We start from the raw sequence: 26,477 nt of genomic DNA, 5'->3' as shown, positions 1-26,477 counted from the left end.
ACAGACTGTGAATGCAAATATAACCAGACTTTGAATTTTAGCAGAATCCAGCCAGCAAGACTGAGTGTCTTAAGAAGACTTCAAATCCCACAGCAAGCAGCAGCAAGCAGTAAGCTCTATATAATTTTTTACGTTCATAAGCAGCTTTTGGACTATCTCATTCAGAACGGTCTGCTTGCCAACTGTCAGCATGACTTTAGGCCACATCACAGCACCAGCTCTACCCTCCTTTCTTTTACAAATACCATATTCGAAAATAGAAACAACAACAGGCTATCTTCAGCCCTATTTCTAGATCTGTCGAAGGCCTTTGATATGGTCAACCACAAATTACTTATCCATTCCCTAAAATCCATCTCCCTAGATAACCATGCTATTCAGTGGTTCCTATCCTATCTGAATGGCAGACAACATGCTGTATTATGGCAGGGCAAACTGTCCACCCTGCTACCTCTCACCTTTGGTGTCCCTCTGGGTTCTGTTCTAGGTCCTCTACTCTTTTCTATCTTCATCAACAGTCTTCTTACTGCCATCCCTGATGCAACCTGCATTCAATATGCAGATGATTCTACCCTGATCTGTATGGCCTCCTCCCCATTAGACCGGAAACCTTAGCACAAAACATAGTTAACACAGTTGAAAATTGGCTCTCTAATCACTGTCTGTTGTTAAATCTCAGCAAAACTAAACTGCTCCTCTTTACCCCCACCAGTAGAGCCACCACATTTTCCTTTTCCATAACATCCAACAATGGTACCTCTATCTCTCCAGCTGACCATACTAAGCTTTTATGAGTAATAGTGGACAATAATCTCAAATATGATCTGCATATCAATAAAACTATAAAAACAATTAATAGGAAGCTTGACTCATTATATAGAAGCAAACCTTTTCTAAATCCATTAACTAGGACTGCAGTCACCTGCTCACACCTACTCTCTACCCTTCTATATACCTCCCCCATACTCTCCAATTTGAGCAAAACTTAATTTAGTAAGCTCTCTCACTGTTACAACCATATTGCCAGATTTGCCATAGGCTCAACATATACAGCACATCACTGTCAAAACCTCAGTCTTCTTGGGTGGCTAGAACTGATTAGCCTACTTCTGTTCAATCAGCTTATTGTATACTCTGGCACTCAAAAATATCATAAAGCCATACAGTAATTCAAGGCAACTGCGGTTATCCAATAAACTTTTGGTCCAAACCCACAAAGTCATTAACTCAGCTGGTGATTCCCTATTTGCTAACGTTGTTGGTAAAACCTGGAATTCACTTCCATCTAACCTTACCCTAGAACCTTCTTTAAGTCTCTTCAAAAAAGACATCAAACAGTATTTTAAAGAACACTGGCTTTGTTCCTGTACTAACCCTGATTAATCACTACTTATTCAATGCCTTATTTAAATTAATATTGTAATCATCTCTTGCTCATAATGGCTTGCTGCAACCTGTTGTTTTTGTATACTATTACACACTGTGTATATTGTGAGTACCTACTAGATGGTAATATGTTTGACTCATATCTGTTATGTTCTATCTTTGTTATCTGGAGCTTTTCTCCCCGGGCTTCTGCTGAAAGTGGATATATATCTAGTCGGACTATCCCAGTCAACAAATGTAAAATAAAATAAAATAAATAAAAGTAAATAAATAATGATTTGCCATGAATTTGCCAGGAAACCACAATTTTATGAAAAAAGGACCAAAAATGTGATGCAAAAATATAAAATAGCCAAACAATACAGCTGGGAACCTGTCAAAGAAGGGACACATTTTTAATATTAATACTGTTAAGTTGAGCAGCTGACAAAATAAGAGAATCTACATGCATTTCTGAAATAAAAGTAATCTATAACTCTCACCATTAAAATAATTTATTAATTTTAAGCCCTCCACATTTTCTTCCAAAATTGCCATTTTGTGGAGGGATTATTAGGGGGAGAGCAATATTTTGAGCCAAAATCGAGGACAGTTAAGAGGTTGAGAGGTTTGGATATACCTAATTCTATAAAGCAATTTATTTGCCTGTACCTCTCAATCTCTTAATGCATGAAATCTGGACAAGTCCAAATATATTGGGGGGAACAAACAAACAGTACTAAAAATTACTCTTGTATAAGCTTAGTTGATAGAATAACAAGTCTTGCTTTAACATGCATTTTTCTGAAGGGTATGTATGAAGTCTGAAACTCAATGTCTGTCAATATTTGGTGACTTCATTCCTAAAAGATTTGCCAGAAAACCACAAATTTTATGAGGAACAAACCAAAAATAAGAAAGAAAAATCTATTCATTCTAAGAAAATCTGGACAGTTAAGAAGTATAGTTCAGTCGGGACTGTCTTTGAGTTTGTCACCCTTCTCCCCTCACAAAATCATGGTCAAATGGGGCCTCCCCCATGCAGCCATTCCAATGTCCCATTACTTGGCTATTTCACCCCATTTACCATAAACACTGTAATGTGCACACTGCTTTCCTTCTATGATGATTTGGATTTCATTTAAATGTTTTATTTTACATTTTACAGCACAAACACTAATAGACATGTGCTAAACAAAGCACTACAGACTCACAATGAAAACAGACTTAGCATTAAAACTTCTCTGCCCTTGAAACTCACATTCATTGAAACAGCATTGAAACCTACAGTCAAAGAAAATACATCTGGTCAGTGGCAGATAAAGATTAACTTTGAACTGTTTATAAATCATAGGCCCATTGCACATGAATCATACATGTGTTCTTTGAGGTTCCCTATTAGAACAGCGAAGGTCCACTTACGCAAATACAAAAATGTTGACACATATTCAGCATACCGCGAAAACACTGATCGTCCTGAAGCGCGAAATTCAAAATGTCAAATCTTCATAGTTGGCCCTTCTGTGGTACAGCTCCTTAAGGTAAGTGTGTGATAGTTACGGACCTTAGGGTTAGGGTGCAGGCTAAGGTAAGTGCATACATGGTAGTATATGCAAGCTTTACTTTAAGGTTAGAAGTAGGGTTTTGTTTAGTGTATGTATGTGGTTTATTTATTTTGTTTGGTTAGGTAGTATGTAGCGGGTGGTGGGGTTGGCCAACTATGATGATTCGAGATTTTGAATTTCGCGGTTTAGGACGTTTGGTATTTTCGCGGTTCGCACAATATGTGTTACTTTTTCTATATTCGCTGAAAAACAGTTTCATGCTTATAATATAGACCCTTATGTGATACACCTTTCTGGTTGTATTAAACTATATTCCTTGTATAATACAGTACAATTGTTGGAAAGCATTTTAAATTTATTGTTTTGAACATTTTTCCAGTAAACAATGAAACAAAATGCATGCACCAATAATGACAAAACTGCCCACTTTAGAATATTTCCATCATAAAAGTCTGCTCAAACTTCTACAGTCCACCAGTATCAGTAAATATGCACAGTCTCGACAGAAATAAATCATCTAAATAATTCCACATCAAAGAGATCTGTGACTAATGAAGAGGTTGCTGCTAGCAAACAACTTTATATTACATTGTTTCATCTACAAATAAAGTGCCTGTTGCCCTTGAGGAATAACTTGCCTATGTTACATTAAAAAAACAATAAGCTAGTAATACTGCAATAGGTAATGGATGGCAAACTGATAACAGGTTCCAAGTTACTAGATATCTCCACCAAAGAGGACATTCTCAGGACTGCAGCATCCACCCCCTTTAAAAGTACAGCACAGTACATACAGTATCAGCAATGCATCTACATACTGTATGTACTGTATGTACTGTACATACAGTATCAGCAATGCATCTACATACTGTAGGAGTAGAATCCACAGCCTTCTGCATCAAATGCAAGTATTCAGCCTGATATGCTATTAACAATGCAAGCAGACTCTGCATAAGCATCACTAAACGTCTCTTCCACTGAATATCTCACCTCCCTGTAAAATTCACTTGGTACTCAACTGTATCTCTCAACTTTGCAGCACAAGAAATCTGGAAAAAGCCAAAATGTATTGGGGGGGGGGCAAAATCCCAAAAAAACAAGGACACATTTTAAACATTGCATGTATAATCTTGGAAAGTTGCTAGAATAAAATGTCATGTTACTACCAAGTGCTTCACTGGCAAGTCTTGAACCCAGGACCCTATACCTTACAGTCAAAGCAACATACCACTATGCCAAATCAGCTTTTTTTTTTTTGAAAAACAGGAAGACTGAAACTTAAATGACTATCATGTAGTGAATTCAGTTCTCACCATAGCTCTCAACCTCTTAGCAAAAACACCTGTACAAAGCCAATAATGGGGGAATATATCCCACAAACATATTCAGTGAATTTAGTTCGAACCATAGCTTTCAACCTCTTAGCACAAAAAAAACTGGGCAAAGCCAATAATGGGGGAATATAGCCCCAAAAATAGGGACACATTTCAACTATTGATCTTATAAACTTTGAAAATTGCTAGAATAAAAGGTTTTGTGTTACCATGTATTTTCTGAAAAATATGAAGTCTGAAATTCAAATGCCTGTCATTATTTAGTGTATTCAGTCCTCACTGATTACAAAAATCCAAAAAAACACGCATTTTATGAGGAACAGAACAAAAATATGAGGCAAAAATCTGGACAGTTTTCACAAGTGGTGGTGGGTAGGGAATTCAGGCTCTTGCTACCTGTACCCAAGGTATAAGGTTTGAGCCTGAGTAACTCTAGCCACCAGTTATATTTAACTGGGGCATTACACAGCCACACACACACACACACACACACACACACACACACACACACACACACACACACACACACACACACACACACACACCAGCTTTGTTCAAAATAATAATCCTATTCCTTTGCAGCAGCTTTGTTCATTCCATTATACAAAATAATGAACCTGCTCCTGGTGCAGATGAATATTCCCTTGTGCCTCCATTCATTCAAAATAATGAACCTTGCCAAGAGAGAACTAATCAGAAGCCATCCACATCCACATATGTAACTGGGAGATGTGGCAGTCCAATCCCTGTCCACTTTCTGCAGTTATAAACCACATAGACCTCTGGGATTCTGTACACAGATGCCTTTTCTTCCTAATCTAGACTGCTTTAACAGCAGTCTGGATTTACAAAACCTAGTCACTGAGCATGCATACGCAGTTCCAGGACTTTGCTATGCTACTTTGTAAAATTATTTTTTCTTTCTTTTACAGCTGGAGGCTGCAGTCCTGCAGTCCGATAGCATGAGCTGCCCCTGGTACTACCTCAGGTGTGAGTTTGTGATTCCCCATCCATTGATCCAAACTGCATTTGAAGAGCACCAGGGAAGCACTCTGCTTAATATGAATAGGAAGCCTGTTCCAAAGAAGGGGCAATCTCTGAGACATATATTTGTCTCCCCAGCATGTTTTGTTTGAATTGCTTACTAAGTTTAGATCCCTATACTGGGTGACCCTCATGCTATTTGACTTGCAGATGTGTAACAGCTCCATCAGGGCTGTATTTGTGAGTGCCTTGTAGGTCAAACGTAAGTCAACCCTTAACAGTCGGTAGAAGACAGAGTAAAGGGTTAGGGATTTTTAGTATATCCTCATAGTTCATGTTATTTACACCCTGTATTTTCTTTGTAAGGAACCCCTGAAGTTCTTTCAGCTGCTATATGTATGTGTCTAGTCAAGTACATGCCAAATTATGCACTGTACTCAATTATTGGTCTAATGAAGGCTGAGTATAGAGGGATTATAATTTCCTTGGATCTGGATGCCATACTTTTACTTATAAATTGTGCCACATAAAAGATTTCCTCACCATTGTAAACACATGTTTGTCAAAGTTCAAACTACTGTTTATCTATGTACCTAGATCTCTCACCACTAAATCTACTCTAAGAGGTGTGCTATTGATGTTGCAATTTTTAGAAGTATTTGACTTCCCAAAGGGAATGATAATGCATTTTTTTACATTTAATTTTAGGCTATGGTTCTGTCACCAATCATTTGGCTGATCTAGACCCTCCTGAAAGATATCTACATTGTTGGGGGATTGACCCCAGCTTGCAGTCATCAGCAAACTTTGTAATCCAGAGGCCTTCCACATTTGCTTTTTACATTTAGTTTTAGGTCATGGTTCTGGCACCAATCATTTGTCTGACCTAGACCCTCCTGAAAGATATCTACATTGTTGGGAGATACAATGATTGGCCCCAGCTTGCAGTCATTGGCAGACTTTGTCATCCAGAGGCCTTCTGCATTTGTTTTGACTTCATAGAAGTATATTCTGAACAGGACTGATCCCCTGTGGCACACCACTAGTAACTGGCCTCTTACTGGATCTGGATTCACCCACTTTACCCACATGTGTCCTGTCCATGTGCCAATTGGCTATGCATCTAATGACACAGGGACTTATGTCAAAGTTTTGTGAGTTTATTTATAATTATGTCAAATGTCTTGGCCAGGTCAAGATAGGCAGTAGTTATTGTTTAACTCTCATCCATGGCCTGAGTGACTTTCTCAAAGAAATCCATCAGATTTAGTAGGCATGACCTGCTCTTGACAAAGCTGAATTGGGTTGGGTCCAGTGTTTGGAGGTCTCTCCTTGCCATTATTTATCAGGTCTATGATTATACCTTCCATGGCCTTACATACAAGACTAGTCAAACTTATGGGTCTGTAATTTCTTGGGTCAGTAGATGGTCCCTCTTTATGCCGAGAGATGACTGTTGCCGTCCTCCACTCTGTCAGAACAAAGGCAGTCCAGAGGCTGTGGTTAAATAGAAATCATAATGGGCCTGATAAGACCTGATTTAAGCTGCTTAAGAGACAACCTGGTATAATGTCAGGCCCCACTGAAGTCATGATTTTAGCTTTAGAGATCATAGTGGCACCTTGTTTTTTGGTGATAATTGGTGATAGACTGGTGGAGGGTATTTCTTGGGAGAGAACTGTGGTAAGGTGGAGGTTAAATCTGAGCTGAATTTGTTGGCCAGCAGATTTGCTATGTCTTCTGGCCGAGTATAGGTGATGCCATCTGCAACTAATTCCACACATTGTTAGGTGTTGCCCTTAAGATTGCAGACATAACTGAAAAATGCCTCATGGTTATCCTTAGCTTTGTAGGCTATTTTTACCCCAAGAGTCTGCTTTCAGAGATTTGACTAGTTCTCTGATTCAATTGTATAGACTAATGAGGGACTTACTGCTCTGTTCTGCACATCCCCTCTTACTTCTCAACAGGATTTTCTTTCTTTTGTTGTACAATATATTAATACTAGGGGTCCACCAGGGTGTCTTGTTTTTGTGGTCTGACCTGGGTTTATTTCAGTCTGGTACTGCCGTATTTACGCAGTTGTTCATATGGTCATACTGGGATTTTGTCTATGCCCTTGTGTAGGTTTCTGTGTTTTCTGGATTTAGGGGAGCTTGGAAACTAGCTATGCTGTCCCAGAATAGGGGAAAATTTACCTTAGAGAAGTTTTTAGTTTTGGAAGTTATGTGGGGTGACAAATGTTACCTTTATTTCAAGAAAGATCACTTCATGATCTGATCTTGCCAGTAGGGACATTCCACGGGTGGGGGGAGTGCAGCAGTTGCCCATATTTGTGAGTACCAGATCTAGGGTATTTGTTCCCCTAGTGGGAATTCAGTCCAGCTGCTCCAGGGCATTTGAATTAACAAAGTCAGAAAATATTTGGGTTTACATGGTAGTGGCCATGTATGCCTCACAATTAATGGAGGGGTAGCAAACATCACCCATGAGTATGGTATTAGACTGGATAGTGAGAGATTCTAGTAACTTGAGCTATGACATATGAGTTTCCTGGTTCGTAGTGGGGGACCTGTAGTTAGCAATAATATGATAATGAATTTTTCCTATGCTTAGTTAAACATGGTGTAGCTCAAGCATGTCATATTGTTTGACCAGCCATGAGGTGTGCTTATCCTTTATGTAAATGGATACACCGCCGTCTTTTGCTCTTTCATGTTCAGTGGGTGGTCGAAATGCATAAAAAGTGTTATAGCCATGCATTGCCAGAGTGCCTTCCATGTCTTTGAACCATGTTTCAGTAACTGCACAGATCTCAGCATTTTCAAGGGTGAGGATAGCTTCCAGGGAATCCAATTTCTTGCTGAGGCCCCTAGCATTGAGCAGTAACACCTTTAGCTTATCTTGAGTAGATTTTGTTAAGTAGGAAGAGTTTTCTGTTTGTCAATGCCTAAAAAAGGCACTATTGGGATGGACAATGCTTTGGCCAATATCCAGAATCCTAGGACCATCCCTAACAAAGCAGTGTGGCCTATCAACCATGTCCTCTCAAGCTGATAAGTACTGGACCCCTTTAGAATTACACCAGTAGCAAAGCCAATTGTTAGAGACAATCATTTTATGCTGATATTGTGGCATAATCCTTGGAGATGGTAGAATGCTGCTCAATGCTAGGCTCATACCTGCCTGTGACACACATTCCAAGAGCTCAATCATATCACTCTTCATACAGTCCAAGGAGGTACATCTCTGGTCATTCACACCCACATGGACTATGACTAAGTCATACTGGTACTTTGGGGTAAGTGACCTGAGTGCTTGCATGATCTGGAGAATCCTGGTCCCTGACAGGCAACTAAATGTAACCTTCACCTTATCCAGCCTGGAAAGAGAGACATCAGTGTGTCTCACAATGGAGTCTCCTATGAGCAGAATATTGGGTCGTGGAGTGTTTTGCCTTACTGGCTTGGCAGTTGAGACACAATGACATGTGGCTTTATATGTTGTGATGGGAATTGTCTTGTTTGTGTACATATGGATTTTCTGAGGACTGCGCTTGAGGTTTTTTTCCTTATACTTAGGTAGATGGGTAGGGTACAGTTACCATCACTTGCTCAAGAGGCGCAGGTCAGAGTGACAGGGATTAGCAATAGTGACATACAAAGAAGGGGGAAAGGACAAGGGGAAACAGAAGTATTACCAGGATACATGGTTGTGAGACTGGAGAAGCTAGATATACTGTGCAATGCGTGGATGGAGTTTCCTGAAAGGGACAAATAGCCAGATGGTCTGGATGGTGGTACAGTAATGGTGTTGGAGGACACATGCAGAGATGGTGGAGCACTGCATGGTTATGAAATGGACAGGTGTCATGTGCTCACATGTTGGCAAGGTGCAAACTGTGGATGGTCTTGGACATGGAGGCATGTCCTTTGTGAAAGGGCAGTGTCATCAACACCTGTTGACAAGGATTATGTGGAACTGTGGGACTGTGACTACCTCACCAAGTGGTCCAGTGGAGAGCCACAGAATCTATGTCTTTGAGATGGCACAGTCATGTTACTGTAGGCTCAACACCACTTATTGTTGTGGAAGACAAAGTAGTACTCCATGATTTTGAGGTTCATATCCTGTGGGGTGTGCCCAAAGTGGACCCAGAGGAACTTTAACCATGAGTATGGCAAAGGCCATGGTAGGCAGTGTCATGATTCCCTATGGTGGCTGCAAAAGCTGCTAAGTAGCATTCCAACACTGTCAGCAGGCATTTGTGCTCCCTGCTTTTACAAGTTGTATCCGTAGTCAGGCATTGCAGGCCCTCGCTTATGTTTCTCAGAGGGCCATTGAGGAGCCTAGCCCAAACTTCCAGTTGTCCCCAAGCACTGCTTAGTTATGTGACTTGTTAACAGCTGCCACCAGCTCCTGTCTTCATTCACAGGGTATTCTGAATCCACTTTAGCCTCCCTTGGACACAACCCAACCGCCATCTGGGGGAATTGCAGAGATCTGGAAAACAGGTCAAAGTCATACTGGTGCAGACAAGTGTGCCCTAACTCGCATATCTTCACAGCTGCTTTGCCAGCTGCACAAGGTCTGCCCTCAGGATGTGCATGAAAGCTTCTAAGCATGTTCAACTTCCCAGTTAAATGGCTTATTGCTCATGCAGCATGGTGCTAGACAGGCTGATACTGACTCCTTCCCTTCAGGATGGGTGAGCTGACATTGACCACTAGTGTCCATGCAGCTAATCAAACATGGATCATCTGAGAAGCAGTAAAGGGTTTATGCCTGTCTGCCATGGGGGCCATTGCAACTGCCACAGTTTTGTTTTCTGTTGCAATAGCTGTACATGAGAATGTGCATCTATGGTTAGTGCCTAGCTACAATTTTTTTCACTCAAAAAACTCTAATTGTCCATTATCCATGTTGCATTTCAGGTTGCAGTATGAGGCATGCTAGCTATGCAGTGTTTTCACAGACCACATCTTACAGGAATCTAGTGCAGACAGTGTGTAAAATGTTTAAACTGTGACATGTGTTCTGTGATTTTTCTACAGAACTGTCAGCCCAGACAACACCATTGCATGTCCTATGCACATATGCCCATAGATTAACCCATCAAGCAGGTGTACCTTCCTCACTCCACCCTCTTTCTCTGTGTTTTTTTAGCTGAGCAACTGTAGCAGAGGGTGTTCCTTCCAAAACATCCCTTCTAATCAATATTGTCTTCCAACAAGGGCTACTCCAGTATACCTTGTAATTCAGCAGTCCAAAAGATGGCCTGAGGACAGACGCAGCTATGGTCGGTCTGCTCTCCTTATCCTTTCCCACCACCCCTTGTGTTGTCAGTTCCATAGTATGTAGGTTGTTGTTGAGTAACCCCCCCCATATATTAAAGACATAGGTTCATAGGTTCACAGGTGTGTAGTAGGCTAATGGCCCTGGAGCCTTTACAAGCCTAGCCCATAGGATTACCCTGGTATCGTACCACCCGACCTTAGTTCCCAGTGTCTCTGTCAAGTAGAGCCACTGGAGTGATCCTCGGGATGAATTTTCAATTTCCCATCCACTCATCAAGATTACTCTTGAAGAGAGACAGTGAGTTGCTCTGTTTGACATGTATGGGAAGTCTATTCCATAGCCTGGGCAGTCTATGGGTTATGAACCTGTAGCTCCAACATGTTCTGTTGATTGTGATAATGAGGTTGAGGTACCTGGAGTGTGTGGTGCAGAGGGATTGGGATTTCTTTAGATGTAGCATTTCTAACAGAGCTGGGTCAGACATGACTTTGTGAGTCAAGCAGAGATTGCCTCTAAGTAGGCAATATGAGACAGAAAATAGTTGGGAGTTTTTTTAGTCTGTCCATATAGAACAAGTGTTTAAGGCCTAGGATCCTCTTTGTGAGGTACTTTTACGGCCTCTGCAGTTGTTGCAGGTGTCTAGTGAGGTACATGCCAAATGGGGCATTGTACTCAATGACTGGCCTAATGAGGGAAGAGTAGAGGGAGACAATGACCTCTTTCTTCCTGGATGCAAAACACTTAGTAATGCGACGTGCCATATAGAAGGACTTTCTGACCACAATGGTAATGTGGTGGTCAAAGGAGAGCTTGCTGTCAACCTGTGTTGCCAGATCTCTTAAAACTCCTTATGTGTTCAGTGGACTACCATCAATGTGGTAATTCATGGGAACTGGGGTTTTCCCCAAAGTGGATGATGACACATTTTTTGTCATTGAGCTTAAGGCCATGGTTCTGACACCAGTCGTTGGTCTCAGTGAGGCCTTTCTGTGGGATGTGAACATCACTTGGGGAGTTAATAATGGCTCCCAACTTGCAATCATCTGCAAACTTTGTCAGCCAGAGTCCCTTTGTGTTGGCCTGGACTTCTGAGAACTAGATACCAAACAGGAGAGGACCCAGGACTGATCCCTGTGGGACTCCACTCGTGACTAGTCGGCAGTCTGATTTGAAGTCAGCTACTTTCACACTATGGGTTCTAGCTCTAATCCAGTTTGCAACCCAATTAGTGATACAGGGGTTGATGCCAAGCTTAATGAGTTTTTCTATGATTCCTGAGTGAGGAATGGTATCAACAGCCTTGGCCAGCTCAAGGTAGGCTGTATGAACCACTTTGCCTTCATTCAAAGCTCTGGTGACTGACTCAAAGAAGTCGAACAAGTTGACCCGGCATGATCTACCCTTCATAAGAGCAAACAGTGTGGGATCTTTGGAGATTCCCTATATCCTTGATTATTAGGTCCATGATGATGTGTTCCATAGCTTTCCTTATCAGACTTGCCAGGCTAATGGAGCGATAGTTCCCAGGGTCTGTAGTCGCTCCTCCTTTGTGGAGAGAGATGACTAAAGCAGTGCACCATTCGGTAGGGACAAAGCCTGAGGTGAGGATGTGACTGAACACGGCACACAGGTGAGGTGCAATTCACTCTGTAGTTCATGTAGAACACAGCCAGGGATATTGTCAGGTCCCATAAAAGCTGTACTCTTGGCCTTGGACAGTGCTGTTTTAACCTGTGAAGCAGTAATACTAGGTGCCTGGCAATCTACTGGTATTGTGATTGGTCCTTTGGAGGGGTAAAGTTGGCATTGAATCTGTCGGCCAGTATATTGCCAATATTTGTTGGCTTGATATAGGAGGTACCATTGTGCAGTAGCTCAGAGCAAATCTGGGTATTGCCGTGGAGAGTCTTTACATAACTATAGAAGGCCTTGTGGTTGTCTTTACTATCTACTGCAATTCTACTTTCATAGCTAGCTTTAGAGGATTTGATGAGGGATCTTAACATTTTGTTGAGGCTGATAAGGGAGTTTTTCTAGTCTTAGGACTTCACCTTATTCCACATCAGTTTCCTCCTTCTGATGTAGAGTATATTTATGGTAGGAGACCACCAGATTGGCTTCCTTTTTTTGGAGGAGAGCGTCTTGGCTCTACTGGGTATGACGAGATCCATGCATTTGTGTATGCGTTCATAGAGTGCATTGGTATATGATTCGGCGGTCATACAACTATTCTCCATTCGCATGGGTGCCGTGAAGTTAGCCACCTCATTTTTAGGAACCCAAAGTTAGCTTTGGAGAAGTTTTTCATGGTGGTTACCTTTGTGGGGGTGGGAGTTTCTGTGGATTTCCAAGGTGATTAGTTTGCATTATGTATACCAACCTGATAGTCTGCCTCCCTTATCATAGTTTCTGTGCTCAAGTTTATTTAGCTAAACACCCCTGTTATAATGCCAGGTTTTTGTGATATAAAAAAATTAGACAACAATAAATCATTTCAAAACTTTTCCCAGCTTTAATGTGACCTATAACCAAGCTGTACAATTCAATGGAAAAACAAACAAACCTGTTAGGGGAAAAATATAAAAAAATAATAAATGTACAATAAGCTGGTTGCATAAGTGTGCACACCCTTACAGTAATACTTTGTTGAAGCACCTTTTGATTTAATTACAACATTCAGTCTTCTTGGGTACACACCTACCATCAATTAAAGAGACTCTGATTAACCCCAAATAAAGTTCAGCTGTCCTAGTAGAATTTTCCTGACATTTACTCTGTTGGCTAGTACAGCAAAAGCCATGGTTCACAGATAGCTTACAAAGCATCAAAGGGATCTCACTGTTGAAAGGTAACAGTTAGAAGAAGGGTACAAAATAATTTCCACAGCATTGCATATGCCATGGTACACAGTGAAGACAGTCATCAAAAAGTGGAGAAAAAATGGGACAACAGTGATGTTGCAAAGAACCGGACATCCCTCCAACATTGATGAAAAGACAAGATGAAAACTGGTCAGGGAGGCTGCCAAGAGACCTACAGCAACACTGAAGGAGGTGCAGGAATTTCTGACAAGTACTGGTTGTATACTACATGTGACAACAATCTCCCGCATTCTCCACATGTCTGTACTATGGGCTACGGTTGCAAGATGGGAGCCTTTTCTTACACAGAAAAAACATCCAGACTCGGCTAAAATTTGCAAAACAGTATATCAAGTCTCCCAAAAGCATGTGGGAAAATGTGTTATGGTCTGATGAGACCAAGGTTTAATTTTTTGGCCACAATTCTAAAATGTACGTTTGGCGCAAAAACAACACTTTGCATCACCAAAAGAACACCATCCCCATGGTGAAGGATGGTGATGACAGTATCATGCTTTGGTGTTGCTTTTCTTCAGCTGGAACTAGGGCTTTAGTCAAGGTGGAGGGAATTATGAACAGTTCCAAATACCAGTCACTTTTGGCCCAAAACCTTCAGACATCTGCTAGAAAGCTGAAGATGAAGAGGAATTTCACCTTTCAACACGACAATGACCCTAAGCATACATCCAAATCAACAAAAGAATGGCTTCACCAGAAGAAAATTAAAGTTTTGGAATTGCCCAGCCAGAGCCCAGACCTCAGTCCAATAAAAAATCTGTAGGGTGACCTGAAGAGGGCTATGCACAACAGATGCCTTCACAATCTGACAGATTTGGAGCGCTTTTGCAAGGAAAAGTTGGTAAATATTGCCAAGTCAAGATGTGCCATGCTGAAAGACTCCTACCCAAGAAGACTGAATGCTGTAATTAAATCAAAAGGTGTTTCAACAAAGTATTAGTTTAAGGGTGTGCACACTTATGCAACCAGCTTATTGTACTTTTTTTTTTTTTTTTTTTTTATATTTTTTCCCCTAACAGATTTGTTTGTTTTTCAATTGAGTTGTACATGTTATAGGTCACATAAAAGGTGGAAAAAGTTTTAAAATGATTTACTGTGGTCTCATATTTTTATATCACAAAAACCTGGCATTTTAACAGGGCATGTACACTTTTTAGATCCACTGTATGTGTGTGTGTGTGTGTGTGTGTGTGTGTGTGTGTGTGTGTGTGTGTGTGTGTGTGTGTGTGTATATATATATATATATATATATATATATATATATATATATATATATATATATATTTATAGGGTCTATATTAGAACACCAAAGTCTTAAAACTTAGAATGTTCTAATATCGACCCCTACTCAGCGAACGCTGAAAATAGCGAAGCCACAGAACACCAAATTTTTTCCTAGGGAAAGAATTCAGTTGGCTGTTTCTGTCACTTTGCTATTTTCAGCACTGTCATGGAAAGTTATGGGTCAGGTTCAGGTAAGTGTGAGATTGTGTGGAAGTGAGGGTTAGGGTGCGGGTTAGGTGAGTTAGGGTTAGGGCTCAGGTCAGGTAAGTGTGCGATTGTGACGGAAGTTAAGGTAGGGCGGGGTAGGTGAGTTAGGGTTAGGGCGCGGGTGAGGTGAGTGTGTGATAATGATGGACCTTAGGGTTAGGGTTTGGGTTAAGGTAAGTGGATAGATAGTAGTGTATGTACAGTATAGTGTAGGGTTAGATGTAGGACTTTAAGTGTATGTGTGTGGATTGCTGTTTTTTTGGTGTGCCTGTGTTGTGTGCATGTGTTTCGGAACAGCAAATTTTTTCTCTGGGAAAAAATTCACTGTTCTGCATGTTCGATATTTTAAGAGTTCGCTGAATAGGGATCGATATTAGAACATTCAAAGTTTTAAGACTTCGTTGTTCTAATATAGACCCTATACATATACACACACACACACACACACACACACACACACACACACATGCACATATAATTATTTATTGGCATTTCATTACCAGGAAAGTCTGACTAGGTAGCGGCCCATTTTCAGTGGATTCCTGGGCAGAAAAGCTCCAAAGTATTGCAAAAACATTTACAAAACAATAATGTTATAATCTTCAGAAATAATACAAAGCATCTACAATTTAAATAATTATGCCAAATTAGACATAACATTCATTTAGAATACATGTAACTTAAATTACAATGAATATTCAGAGAAATTTTAGCTACTTTACTGATAAATTATAAGTTAGTATAATATAAACAGGAATTGCAATATGAAGTGAGAGTAAAAAACAGGGTTATGGCATATTTAGAAAGAGAGTCAGTGGAGAGAAATGGATTGAAATAAGGAATTAAGGAGGTTTAATCTATGATTAGGTACCTGTTCGTATTTACAGATATAGTTTATGGTGGGGTTGAGCAAGAAGATTTTGGCGAGGAAGTCTTCCAGAATGGTTTTAAAGTACTGGATGGAGGGTATTGGTGGATACAAGAAAGGAGTTCTAGACCTTAGCAACATGGTATAAGTACAGACCATGCCCAGCAGATTTCATAATTTGTGGACAGAGTAATTTTGGTCATTAGCTTGCAATGATTGAATGAGAATGTAGTTGTTTATAAAGGTATTTAGTGCTGGACAGAGAGATGGATGCTGGATAACTTTGTAGGTGATAAGAAGTGGCATATATCTTAGCTGATGGGGTAATTCTCATCAATTTAGGCTTTCTAGTGTTATACAGTGGTGGGTTCCAGAAGTGGTATTTGCTGCAAATGTAGCCACTTTATTATAACATTGTTCAAGTTTATGACTTTTAGATGGGATTACCATAAAGTAGTGAGGAAGGTAAGTAGTGTTGAGTGTAGTTTTAGTTGGATTAGTGAGAACATTTTTGGATTTGTAAAGCATCCCTAGTTTTGGTGAGTTTTTTATGCAATTTTGTATGCGCAGGTTGAACTTCTAATTATCATCTGCTATCATCCGTAATAATTTGATATGAGGAGTAACTTAAATTACTGTTTTGTTAAGACACAGGATTTTAAGCTTTACATTTTCATGAGAGAGGGATTTGGGGAGAAAAATTAGTTTGTGTTCTCTTGGGGTGGGGGGGGGGGTGAGCACAATTGTAAGTTATAAAGCTATCCTTCAATGAATGTTAAAGTTTCCTGAGTAATGTTTGAAGATGTGCTAGGTTGTCCTGTATGCATATGAGTGTGGAGTCATCTGGATACTCTTTTAGGGCGGCCTGTTTTGTAGATCTGTGGAGAATGTTAGTGAGAAAGCAAAAGTGGTGGGGATCAAGGACTGAGCCTTGTGGTACACTGGTGGTTACTGGGAGGTATGGAGAAAGGGTGGAGAGACATTTTACTGACTGATACATATTTGACAAGTAGCTTTTTAACCATAGAAGGGTTAGCCGAGATAGACATAATGAGGACATCTGTAATAGACTTTTGCTGTGACAAACTGTGTTAAAATCTAGTCTAGAAATAAGGAGGAGACAAGTTTGTTGCTTTCCCTAACTTTATTTACAGTATCTACAAATGTGGGATGTGCAGTGCTTCTACTATTGGAGGGACATAAACTGTTTTGTGTGGGGGGTAGGAGTTCTTCTTTCAAGACATAGTTCAGCATTTGTTTTTGAACAGAAATTTCTAGTATTTTGGAGAAGGGATACAATATTACCATAGGTCTAAAGTTAGTGATGGTTGATGAATTTCTTCTTTGGTGTAGAAGGTTAATTTGGGATTTTTTTTCCAGAGATAAAGAAAATGGTATTTCATGATTGAGCTATTTATAAGTATTAGGACCATACAGGCAATGCTATTGGCTACTTAAGCTACTCACTTTGTAGGTCATCAGCTAAAGTAGAGCATAGTTTGAGTTTGTTTAAGACTAGTTTTAAATAGGATGTAGGCACAGATTTGAAGGTGTTACTGGATATGATGACATGAGACTATTGGGCAGGGTTGGGATTAGATGCTGGGGAATCTTTGGTTAGGGATGCTATACTATCAATGAAATAATTTAATTCTATTGCAGTTTTGAATGCTGGGTAATTGGGAGGATTATGGTTTAATTTTTGGAAGGGAAGTAAGATTTTTTTAATGGATAACCAGAATTTTGTAGGGATGTACTTATTATTATACTGAAAGATGTTGTAGCATAGCTTTTGCCTTTATTTGTTTGCTTTTAGTACAGTTGCAGAGCATTCTGACGTTTTTGAGATACTGTGGTATTTTATATTTTTGCCCTTCTTCCCATGCTTTACTCTGTCGTATATTAGCATTTTATTCTTTTTCCATAGCCGAAGTGCATATCAGGGTGGGAGTTTGGCATAGTGGTTAAGATGTTTGCTTTATTATTTGTTTTTAGTGTCTTCTTTCTAGGGAGTACAAGGCAATTTAGGATATTTAGGAAATATATATTGAATGTATTTACAGCATCATCTAAAGGGAGGATTTTAGGATGTTCCCATTAATATATGACAGGGTAGTAATGAATATTTCTGGGTTAAACTTGGACAAGTTGTGTGTCGTTTTATAAACATGGTGTTTGAGCAGACGTATGAAATGTCTGGTTTGATACACTGGGAGATGATCACTGATATAATCTGACATTGTAATTGTGGTGGTACACTTGATAGGGTCTGATAGTAGGATTCAGTAAGGAATAAGGAAATTGATGTTTTGTTATAGTGTATGAAGATATTAATTAGTTGTGTGAAAACATATACATTCATGCTAGATGTAGGGAAGTTAGAGGGTATGTCTAACCAATTAATAATGGTATCACCTACTACTGTATTTTCTCCTTGTGGAATTGTTATGAATATCAATGAAGGATATCTTCCAGTGTAGCTGTGTTGTCAGCAGCAGAGACATAAAGGACAGTAACCTGCTGAAATAAGTATTGGTATTCGTTTGATGTAGAGGGATATGTGGTAATATTTGGAAAATATTAGAGCAATTCCACCACCTTTCTTCTTTATATATTTATTAAGAATGATATTATAACAGAGTCATGTAAGGAAAATAGCCAGTCACATTAAAGTAAGCCAATTAGCACAAAACTTTACAAACTGTTAAAAACATATTGAAGATAATACAAATTCCATAGTGACAAGAAATGCTATATCCAGAAATGCAATATTTTAAAAACTTTGCATACAGAATTAAAAAAAATAAGACGGAAAATAAAACTGTTATAACCTTAACACCTAATAATTAGTATAGAATACAATATAAAAAGGTATGGTTCGTAGACACACACACACACAAACATATATATATATATATATATATATATATATATATATGTGTGTGTGTGTGTGTGTGTGTGTGTGTGTGTGTGTGTGCGATAATATTTTGTATCCAAAAATAAGTAAAACCCAGATCAAAGCCATATAATAAACTTATAATCAAAACTAAATACTAAATTTTACTGGCCCTTAGCAGTAAATCACCATTCAAATAGGTCTTGGCCTTTGAGGGTGGCATTCAGTTTAATCTGCCACTAAATTTCCCTACACCTAAACCTTGCTTCCCAGGCCTCCTCTATCAGGATAAGGTGCTTTTTCTACTGCATAAAATATTTTTTTAAATCTGCACACTTAATTGAGTGACAGTACAAACCATTGCTTGGGTCACATTTCTTAATGGCATATTAAGGTTGCATATCCTGTGTTTAAGCTGATCTTTCCGTTTTCCTATGTAAAACACAGGACAAGTCAGACATAAAGCAAAATAAATGACCCCAGATTTGTTGCAGTTGAATTTGCCATTGTTCTTCACCTTGGATAAGACTGCACACTGATGGATGGTCAGTCTTAAATAAACTGGCACTGGTGACAAGCCCCACATTTCTCCATTCCATATTTGTCATTATCAAGACCAGCATTTTCAGTCATGTCTTTAATATGTCCCTTTCCTATGGGAGGTTTGCATAATAGTTAAGCTGTTTGCCTTACAGACACAAGGTGCAGGGTTTGATTCTCACATGGGATAACTGGCTAGGCTTAAAATAGCCCACAAGGGCAGTTAACCTAGTAGTAATCTATGAACCTATGATACAAAGACTGAGGCTACCCCTAATATGGGAATAGTATAAACAGAATCAAAAACTAACTTGCAATTCATAGTTAACAATTTCCCTCACCTTTGAACTCAAATACCCATACGGAATAAACATAGACCTCTGGAACTCACTTAATACCTATTACCTCTTTCCTTGTCAATATTCAAAAAGTGCAGGCTCCCCACTCAAAATGTGGGACAGTATTTGCCTTCATAACCTTGAACAACAGGACACCTTATTAATTCCACCATATCTTTACAGTACGCCCTCAAAATAAACAACTTAGTCAATATATCTGCTGTCATTAGCTATACAGTGGGATAACCTGATAAATTGTTCTTTTATTCCATTTTTCTTTTGGCAAATAGGATGAAAAATAATGTAGTGGAAAACAGCATTAGAAAAGTTGTTTTTCTATAAATATTACATTTGTTTTTCACATTATGCAAACTCTTCTTAATGTTAATATCTAGAATGATAATACTTTTAAAATCACAAAGTAAAGTAAATTAAAAAAAATCAGTAGTCTCTTTAATATACTTGAGAAATACCTGTAACCTAGCTTCAGCTCCCTTCTGCAGTAAAAGTATATAATCAAGAAACCTCAAATAAATGGAAATAGACTCATAAAAAGTGCTATTCCTCATATAAATGTGCCCTCAATACCACATGATGATGTTAGCAAAAGCAGGTGCAGAGGTTACCCCCATGGCAACACCCTCTCACCTGTTTATAAAATTCCTCCCTCAAAGAATACAAAGTTGTAGGTTAACACAAGAGCCATTAAATTCCCCACAAAATTAATTTCTTCATCGGGAAAGGAAGTTCCGATAATCAAAACTTCCTGGCATCAATCCAGACCCAAATGGTGCAGGATCACTAAAAACAATCTTTAACATCAATCATAACATCACCATCATATAGCAGCTGTGCTAATAATTTTAAGCAATGCCAAGAGTGCCTCAAAACATATATCTTGTCATTAAAAAAAAATGTTCAACTTCATATCTACATATTTAGCAAGGACTTATGTTTTAAAACCACCAGTGGCTACAATTGGCCTAAGAAAGGTATGAAGCTCATTTTTGTGGGTCTTATGTTACCTCATAGTTTGTGTTACCAGCATTCTGCAAATGGGCACTACCCTTGATGCCTGCCAATTCATAGTGCATTAGTGCTGATGCCAGTGTCCATAACTGTGCTAGGCTCACCTGGCATGACATGGCCATGACAACTGTCAGGCAGTTGTGCACCACGGCCCTTGTTTTTCACTTCTTTGAGGTCTAGTATTACCACATGTATTATGTGTCCATTGCATATTCCTGTTGGTGTTCTAAGGCATTGGTGCCAGTCTGTGTCAAATGTCATAACATTTGCCACACTTTGCATAATACCTGCGTGTACACTGCTACCTCCACAGGGCTGTACATTTCTTTGTATATTTCTGTTATTTCTACCTTGCTTCCTTGCATTTTCTGCACACATACACACTGGTTAGCCTTTACCACTGTCCTAGACAGAGGTGGCAATGCACCCCTATATCCCCTAATTGATATCTTAGTGATGTCTCAGGGGTTCCAAAGGCATTTCTATTACCATTGCTGTACCAACTTTATTTTTCTCCTTCCTAGACCTGCCATAAAAAAGTGCACCACATCTTAATGAGCATTGCTGGTTTTGTCCTGTTTGCTTTATCTCTATTATTTTTATTTTTATTATTTTTCCTTTTGCTTTCTTTCTCTTCATTTATGTTTATTTATTTGGCCATTTCAGATGTGGAATAAGAGGTGGTGTGATAGTACCAGAAGCACCTTGCACCAGTTTTGACACCAAATGCTGGGTCCCCAGCAGTCACTAGGTCAATCTCCTTGCATAGTGAAGTAGATCATCCTAAGGAGGCAACCAGGAGGGCTCACATGCGGCTTTTAGTCTACATGCGAATTGGTGGTAAGTGTAGGTTCCTCATCAGGGAGTAGTACTGGTGAAGTTCCCTTGGTTCACCTGCTGGGAGATCCACAGGCTGGTCCAAACTGTAGCATACCAGCGGTTTGAGACCTGGACTGCCTGCTCTGCATCCTCATATGACTGTTAGAGCAGCAAAGTTGCATGGTCCTTACCACCCAGCTATGATGTCAGTCACAGAGATGAAAGACTTCTGCTTGGGATCTCTACTGCTGAAGCTTGGCAGGTGGCCCTTGTTCTACCCTATCCTCTCATCGTGGTGTTTCCTTTCTTGTGTGTAACTCATTTTCCCCTATTTGTTTTCTAATCCTCCCCATTACCAGTTGTCCACTATCTATCTGGCTGGCTGTCACCTTTTCAGTACCAATTTTGCATCCGCACCTTTCAAGTTTACCTCATTATGAGCAACATTGCTATTTTTGACTCTTAAAAGAGTCCATGTTCCCTTCTGTTCTACATTGAAACATTTTGGCATGCATTCGTTGTTAAGATTTTTTAACTAATAATTGCGATAAATAATAGTGAACTATATTAATTCATAAAAATGTTTTATAAGTATATGGAAGCACATTTTGACCATCCTGTGAGCTTCCTAGTTGAAGTTGTTGGTAAGATTTTAATAACTCACAGGAGACTCACTCTACTCCCAATATGTTGGTAAACTCTGGAATAGTATTCCCATACAAATAAAACTCTCCAACAAACTCAAACGTTTTAAACCACTGCTTAAACAACATCCTAACCAATCCTGGTCCTGCACATGCTCATTACAAGGTTCAGACTTTGTGTTCAACATACAATACTCTTCAAATACTCTTCAAATATATAACCACTGCCTGTACAATCCACAAGTTGCACATGGGCTTTCTCTTTAGTAACTTCCACCTCTGTAAAATCTTAGAATGTATAAATGTAACTACTGTTTGACTATAAATGTAAATACAAATGTAACTACTCTGTGTTTAACTGGAACTTGGTATACAACAATGTAAGCAAATGGAGCTTTTCTCCTCAGGCCTTCAGGGAAAATGAGTATTACTCCATCGGACTTTCCCCAATAAACAAATATAAATAAATAACATAATAAATAGCCTTCCGCATTTTGCCTATTTTTCCACATTATGAGAAGTAGTCTTCCAAATTTTGGAGATGGAAGGTTGAACGCCATCATTCTTTGTCCAAGTTATGTTTGGGTGTCTAACTTTGTGGCCTAAACCCTACTTTTTACATATATAATCTTCCTGATTCTCTCTCCCTGTATGTTTAAATATAAATAAGTAAAATAATAAATAAGTCTTCCACATTTTGCCTATTTTTCCACATTATGAGACAGTCTTCCAAATTTTGGAGATGGAGGGTTGAACGCCATCATTCTTTGTCCAAGTTATGTTTGGGTGTCTAACTTTGTGGTCTAAACCCTACTTCTTACACTTATAATCTTGCTGTTTCTCTCCCCCTGTATCTTTCGTCTCTAAACATGAAACAGGTAATTGTTCCAAACAATAAATAAATAAATTGCCTCATTCCCTACCCATACCACTTTTCCTTGCCATTGCCCTTCTGTGTGTTCCTTAAGCTTTCTCCCCCTCTTTTTGACTGTCCTATTGCCCCCTTTCCTTCTTAAATATAATATAAAGATGGTAGGCATTTTGCTGTGTAGCTCTTGCACTGGCACTCAGTTATGCCTGTGTTGTGCAAAGGTGGTGTTTTGATGAGTGTGTGTATGAATGCACATCATGGAGAGTATGCTACATGTATACTGCAGATCAGGGTCATGTCACCTTTTTTCATTTTGACATAGTACCTGCTGATTTTACAAGTGAATGGCTCACTTAAGAAACACTATCCCTGGAAAGTCAAAGATCTGTAAAAACATAGGAATACTTAGTCCATGCTGGGACACATCATGTAACTCCAATCAAGTTATTTATAACAGCCTAGCAACATTACAGCTATTCCTGAATCCTGGCTGCAGTCTATTTGCTGTGCTTAATGTTGCCAAAGTTTATTTTTGTACTAAGGCTATTTAATTAACTTATGTGAAATATCTGTCTTCTACTCTTCATCCACAAATTAGCCAGAACAGCAAGCAATAATGCTATATATAGAGGCAGTTTTAGGGCTACCAGTAAACCATGTTGTTGTGAAGATAGAAGACAACTAGAGTACCTGTAAAAAACACAGAGGCAAGGGAAAATTAAAGAGATACAAAGGCAGAAATCATACTATTCTTACAATAAATTGTAATGCTTCAAGAATATTTCTTTGTCAAGTATGCATACATGTCTTGGTCCGGAACACTGATACTTATAAACAGTATTTATTTTGTCTGTCATAATTATAGTGCTGAGCAACATAAATTCTGTTTGTGTATGTGTAACTAAGAAAGTGGTACAGACAATGCTTCTAAGCATTTAATTTCTGTACAGATGTAACAATGATGCATATAGGTACCCTTTTAAACCAAGATAAATACCAAAGTGCAAGGGATGAAAAGTATAGCCATTGCACACTGGTAATCGGGTTCATTTATGGTAACCTTGTCATTCTGTCTCTTCCATGCAGGTCCAGAATATCAAGTTGCCCAGCAAGTTCCAAAACTACAGGCTACCTCTATTAGCCTGTGTACTATTATATACTGCTTTATTCAGTTATACAGCAGTTTGAATAGTAATATTTTCAGCTCTCCCAACATTACCTTGTATTTATACATTTTTTTTTGCATTTGTTTACTAGGTACAGTCCATCTGGATCATGTAAGATCCCTTATCATTAGTGGCCTGGAGAAAGAAAAGCTCCCCAGTAAGATAAACACAACATACAGTAACATAAATACAAGATAGATAATTCTGTAACAAGTGGTATGTAGCAGAAACACAAACAAGAGTATGCATTCATTACATGCAGACTAACAAGTAATGCACATTGAAATCATGCACAAATAATGCATATTAAAAACATAGATAGATGATACATCCTAATACAAACTACAATAAACACTTTCTTGAGAAATATTTTGCACCTTAGTAAAATAAAAATCACAAGAAACAGCCTTAGAAGTCTCTCCTGACATTTTAAAAAAATGATCTCTACTCCTTTTTTGATGGAATCCTGACGTTACATTGTCTGTATAATAGAGTGAACTTTATGATGTACATTATATGTTGACTTACTAAATACAAACATTCTCTGCAATGCATGTACATAGTCTGGCTGTATAATTATCAGTGTTAGAGGTTATGACCACTGTCTATTTAACTGTTATGCAATGCTACAGTATTAAGAAATCAGCTGTCTTGACATGTGACTTTGTTTAAGATAACTGCAGCAGATACATGCAATGATTTATCTTTACTACTTTAAACTTACAGTACATATTTATGACTATTACTGCATTATTTACTGAGAGTGCTTTTCTCCCTGGGTCTCTGCTATATAGAGTCTATGCTCTCTCAAACTGTCCTGACATGCAACTGTAATAGATGCATAAATAAAGTTAAAACAATACTTGTCAACCCTCAGTTTGAAAAACACTTGCTTTGTGTGGTACATGCTACTTCTACCCTCCCACCATACACACATACCACATTTCAGCAGGTCTTTAACAATGCAGTCGACATTTGACAATGACAAAGGATTTTTTTTCTCTTGCAACATGCATGCTTTGACAATCATTTACTAATTTACTTCTGGACACTGAAAAGTGTTTTAAACTGGTTTAGGCTTCATTGTTGTAAGCCCGTCTGCCCATGGCCACTTAGGTGGTTTAGTTCTTTTACCCTATCCTTAGCTGGAGCCCTTGTTTGCACCTAGGAATAGTATGCTATCTGGTCTATTGTCTCTTATAATAAAATCTATACAATTCTGTTAGCTCTTTTCCATTAGGTTCAGCTTTAAAGCTTTACTTTACCTTAATTGCAAGCCTTAAAACATAAAATACATGAAAATTTTGTATCCATCTAAATCTCAGACAAAATAATTTCATACATAATAAACACATTGCATAAAAAGGATTACGATGTAAAGCATAGGTGTGAAACATAACTACACAATTCTTACATCACAGAGACTAAGCATTTAATAAAAAAGTAACCAAAGAGGCAGTACTGTACCTTTTCAAGATCTGGCAGTGGGTTACTGTAATTCACCTGCATGAAGTTCCCAACAATAGGCAGAGCCCAGGGACCTGGGGGAAAGTTTGCTGGTCTCCTCCATTTATAGAACAGAAGTACAACTACAATAGAAGGAAGAATAAGCCAGAAATAGATCATATTTAGTAATAGGTGAGAGAAAAACAAAAACAACTGGTTTACTGCTAAGTATGTTTGTGCCCAAAAAACGTATAACAGCTCTTTACTAGACACAGCCCATACAACTGGTGTGTCCTTTTATGCTGGGAAATAATGGCAGCCACACCTGTAACAGCAGGAGAATACAAACAGAACATGCAGTCATGTTTGGCCTTAAGGTGTCAAGAGCTATTTTTGATTTGTTTAATAAATAACACAATGGTAATCTGATGAACTGTTTTTTTTTTTTTTTTTTTTTTTTTGCTTATTCACATTTAAATAAATCAAGCATGTTTTTTTCATTGCTGCTGCATTGTAAGTCAGTTAGCCATTTAATGCAAAGTTCAAATAATGTAGGTCTGTTTTATTTATTTAAAAGACAAAACCACCAGACGAAAACCAAAAACACAAAAAGCATAAAATAATGATAAAACTGTGTTAAATAGGTGAAAAGGTACTTTAATAAATACAAATGGTGAGTGCTTTCATAAAACTTCTTCAGACCATGTCAATATCACAGAAAACAATCATTAAATACCATTTTAAACAATGAACAACCAATAGATAAGCAACTCTGACAAACATGATATAAAAACAGTTAAAACCTTTTACTCTTCAATCTAGGTTTTAAAGAAACCTTGTCATTAAGTCCAAATGCTTTATCAGCTTGCAGGTGTAATATCCAAAACAATTCATGGCTCTCAGTATGATTAATAACATCACCAAGTCTACCATTTTCACTAATT

The 26,477-nt window shown here is 38.7% G+C and overlaps 1 protein-coding gene across 2 annotated transcripts in view; it reads right to left on the bottom strand.

Moving 5' to 3' along the window:
- The window catches only part of LOC122809624 (cytochrome P450 2J6-like), a 673,826-nt gene extending 647,975 nt beyond the window's left edge, over positions 1 to 25,851 (bottom strand). The window contains exon 1 of one of the 2 annotated variants that reach the window (XM_044081258.1): positions 25,555 to 25,851. In XM_044081258.1, coding sequence (XP_043937193.1) covers positions 25,555 to 25,713 — 159 coding nt within the window. In that variant the 5' untranslated portion in view covers positions 25,714 to 25,851. The remainder of the gene's footprint in view (positions 1 to 25,554) is intronic. The other variant, XM_044081257.1, reaches the window with a different exon arrangement.
- Positions 25,852 to 26,477: the final 626 nt, after the last annotated feature.

Source organism: Protopterus annectens, chromosome 8.part0 (assembly GCF_019279795.1).
Source record: "Protopterus annectens isolate FY-2018-M chromosome 8.part0, PAN1.0, whole genome shotgun sequence".
Classification (NCBI taxonomy): Eukaryota; Metazoa; Chordata; order Ceratodontiformes; family Protopteridae; genus Protopterus; species Protopterus annectens.
This window is presented reverse-complemented; position numbering and strand designations above follow the sequence as displayed.